This window comes from Octodon degus, unplaced genomic scaffold (assembly GCF_000260255.1).
Source record: "Octodon degus isolate 3935 unplaced genomic scaffold, OctDeg1.0 scaffold00048, whole genome shotgun sequence".
Taxonomy (NCBI): Eukaryota; Metazoa; Chordata; class Mammalia; order Rodentia; family Octodontidae; genus Octodon; species Octodon degus.
In genome coordinates this window covers 11011208-11015186 of record NW_004524624.1, presented here as the reverse complement: position 1 = coordinate 11015186, position 3979 = coordinate 11011208, and the positions used below count along the sequence as shown (strand labels likewise).

The 3979-nt window shown below is 49.7% G+C and overlaps 1 protein-coding gene across 1 annotated transcript in view; it reads left to right on the top strand.

Annotated features, from left to right (window-relative positions):
* The first annotated feature begins 2679 nt into the window (after positions 1-2679).
* Positions 2680-3979, top strand: part of Rprd2 (regulation of nuclear pre-mRNA domain containing 2) — a 123511-nt gene continuing 122211 nt past the window's right edge. Inside the window, exon 1 of the mRNA XM_023716393.1 lies at positions 2680-3115. Within this exon, the coding sequence (XP_023572161.1) occupies positions 2680-3115 (436 nt within the window). The remainder of the gene's footprint in view (positions 3116-3979) is intronic.

Here is a 3979-nt window from a genome sequence, read left to right as displayed (position 1 = left end):
TCTCACCAAGTTGCTAAATTGTCCAGAATGAGCTTTAACTAGTGATTTTTCTGCCTCAGTCTCCTAGAGTGCTGGGATTAAAGATTGGCATCATATCTCTTTCCTGGTTTTTTTTTTTTTCCTTTTTTGAGACATGGTCTTGCTGTGGCAGTTCAGGATAGCTTTGAACTTACTGTAGAGCTTAGAGGCTGAGTGTGGTGGCACACACCTGTAATTCTAGCACTCAGGAGGCTGAGGCAGGAGGATCATTTGGAGTTTCAGACCAACCTGGGCTACAAAATGAGCTCAAGGCCAGTCTTGAACTCATAGCAAGACCCTCTCTCAAAAAAGCAAAAAATAAAGAACTCACTATGTAGCTTAGGCTGGCCTCAAACTTGCTGCAATTCTCCTGCCTCAGCCTCTCTAGTGCTGGGATTACAGGCATGCACCACTGTGGCTGGCTGAAGACATCCTGTTACAGTGATACTTTCATACCCATTTTTAAAAAAAATATATTTGGTACAGGGTCTCACTATGTAGATCTATCTTGGAGTGATTCTCCTGTTTTCAGCCTCCCAAACTCTGGGATTACAGGTGTGTACCACCACGCCCAATCTCAATCACCATCTCAGTGTGCCTTGGGGGTGAGGCCGGCACAGCACGCAGGGGACTACACAGCACGCAGGGGACTGAACCCCGGCAGCTGGGCTCTGCCTAAACAGGCCCTTTAGTCCGCTGAGCTATCTGTCCAGTCCTGTATCCATGTTTATAACAACACAATAATAGCTAAATCTTGAAAATAGGCCATCAACATATGAATAGACAAAATGTATTTATACACAATGGAGTATTACTCTCCCATAAAAAGGATAAACTTGTAGATAAAGGGATGTACCTCAAGACCATCTATTAAATAAGTAAAATACACAGGCTTAAATGTCACATGGTTTAACCCACAATATAAAAAAGAACAAAATAAAAGATAGCAGGAAGGAGATCTTTCTCATTTGGAAAGGGGAACAAGAGACAGAAGGAGGGTGGCTTGGCGTGGTGGCTCACACCTGTAATCTCGGCACTTGGCAGGGAGGCCGAGGCAGGAAGAGTGCCACAAATTGGAGGCTAGCCTGTACTGCTTAACAAGCTTAAGGGCAGTTTAAACGACAAGGCAAGATCCTGTCTCAAAAAAAGAAAAGGGTGGATGGAGGGTAAGGGGATTAAACAAACAAACCCTGAGACAGGATTGCAAATGGGAAGGGAACCAAGAGATCGAAGGACGCTGATGCAGGGAAAAAGAGGCGGAGGCAGCGTGTACATGTACCAACATCCATGAGGAATATAATCACTATATACCACAGATAACTGTTTTTAATTGTATGTCTTCAATGGGATCGCAGAAACCTCCGAGTTTGCCCAAAGCATTTACATAAGCAGATGTGATGGAATGGAATGATTGTTCTGGGGCTGTGCTAAGCAACGTAATCTGTGGCTCTTTGGGAACTATGTTACAAATCTGTGAGATTTCATTATAACTTGTGAAAGTGAGGTCACGTTCTGCCAATTACTTTTTCCTCGCCTCGAAAATTTTACAGGAAGAATTTTCTTCTCTATCTTTTCCTTCTATAATCCAAAAGGTTGGCTAACCGTGAATGGTACTGCCCAAAGTGAGCGCGTAGTACCGTTTGATGTGGGAGTCTGCGTAGTAAACAGCTCGCTGGACCACGCGCACGCGCACTTTCTGTGGCGTTGTAAGATGGCTGCCAGCCATTTTGTCGTGCGTCCGTACCCGTAACCCGTGGCAGCGTCTACCGCCATCGGAAACGTTAGTCCCACAACTGTGGGAATTGCCACGATCTTGTTTTGTGAAACGTTTTCTAGCTCTTAAGAGACGTGCCCCGCTCCCAGCAAACCGAAGGCGGACCCAGCGCGCGAGCAACACCCTCTCAATCCTTCGGCTTCCACCAACTTCACCTTTACAGTTACAGCCCCCAACCCGCTACTCGCTCAACAGTTTGCGCAGGCGCACAAAGCATCGCGGCCCCTCCTCGGCCCTCGGGGCTTGTGCGCTCCTGCGCGCGCTTCTCCGACTCCTCTCTTGATTGGTCAGACTGCCCAGCCATCACGCCTCCCTAAGGCTGCGAGGTTGAGAAGGAAGCCGAGGGGCGGGACTAAGCTGCGCGTGCGCGGTGCTGTTGCGGCGCTCTTACTGTTGCGTTGCATTAAAAAAAAAAAAAAAAAAAAAAGCCCTGAGTAGGTCGCCTTGGGCCTTTTCTGTGGTAGAGACTGTAAAGGACAGAGAAAGATCTCTGCAACTGAAGGGGCAGTCGGGTAGTATTCAATTTACGATATTAGCAACCGGCGTGGTTTACAGGAACGTGGGGATAGGGGCGATGGGCTTCAGGGCGGAGAGCCGAAGAGTATAAAACCATCCGTTTCGGCCGCAGGCGTTTGCAGGTCCTACTTTGCGCGTAATTCTGCCCTTCCTACTGACTGGTTTAAACACGACCCCTGCACAGAGTTGCTAAGCCCGCAGCTCCGCCGCGCGGCGCGTAGGAGCCGCCAGCGCGCCCCGCAGCGGGTCCTCCCGCGGCTCCGGGGCGCTCGGCGCGTGGCGCGCCCCCACCGCCCGCACTCGCGGGATTGTTTTGCCCGCGCCGCCGCCGCCGCCGCCGAGGAGCAGCAGCGCTTGTGCAGACCGGGAAGATGGCGGCCGGCGGCGGCGGAGGCAGCAGCAAGGCCTCCTCCTCGTCGGCCTCTTCGGCAGGGGCTCTGGAGTCCTCGCTGGATCGAAAGTTCCAGTCGGTAACTAACACGATGGAATCCATTCAAGGCCTGTCGTCCTGGTGTATAGAGAACAAGAAACACCACAGCACCATCGTGTACCATTGGATGAAGTGGCTGCGGAGATGTGAGTGTTGGGGCGTCCGGGGCAGGGAAGGCTGGGGACGGAGAGGGACAGTCAGCGCTACACTCGGGGGGCTCTCGGCGCGGTGGCCCTCGCAGGAGCTGGGCCCCGAGGGCCCCCCAGACCAGGCTCCATTCCCTGCCCGGCTTGCCCCGGAGTGCTCTATTCTCGGGATTTTTAAGCCAGCGACTTGGTCTGACCTTGGGCCCAACGCCCAGGTCCATCAAGATTTCCGTATTTCATTTCAGAGCTTTCTAAGGTGTCTTACTGATTTTACTGAACCTTCGCGGAAATCGCGGCGTCCGTTGATTTCTTACAGGCCTTGCTTGAGGTGTGATTCCTGGTTTTCCTGACGGTAGGCAGGCTGTGGTGTGAGCAGTTAAGTCAGCTTGCCTCAGTGGCAAAGGTTGGACTGTTGTGTAGTTTTCGCTGACCTGAAACTTGTAATGTGGCATCAGGAGACCCAGATCTGGGTGAATGTCCCTAAAACTTGTGATGTGTTGTAAAGAAGGATTTGCCACGATAAGCGTTACGAAGCAACGTGAACACTACATAGATCTGAGTTTCCCTTTTGCTGCGGTAAAGTAGACTTCCTGATCCTGACCCAACCTGGAATGTTGTACTCTGCTCATCATTAATACCTTAAAATACAAAACATAGCTGGCTACTTTAAATGGACCGAAATATGTTTTTACAGAATGAAGTTGGCTTTCATAGGTAACCAAAACAGGAAATGTGATTTTTTTAAGCTGTATAATACTTTTTTTTAAAAGACAGAGTCTCCCTATGTAGTTCAGGCTGGCCTTGAGCTCACTTTGTAGTCCAGGCTGGTCTTAAACTCAAAACGACCTTCCTGCCTCAGCCTCCCAAGTGCTTGGATTAGACTTGCACCACAGTGCCCTGCTTTTTTTCTTAATTTTGCAACCTCCCCACCCCCACTTTCTTGCTTTACTACAGAAACTTACTAACACATGGATTGTTGCAAGAGATTGTGGAATCTTTTTATTTTTTATTTTATTTTATTTTATTTTTTGCGAAACCGGGGATTGAACTCAGGTCTTTGTGCTTGCCAGGGAAGCGCTTATTCCACTGAGCCAT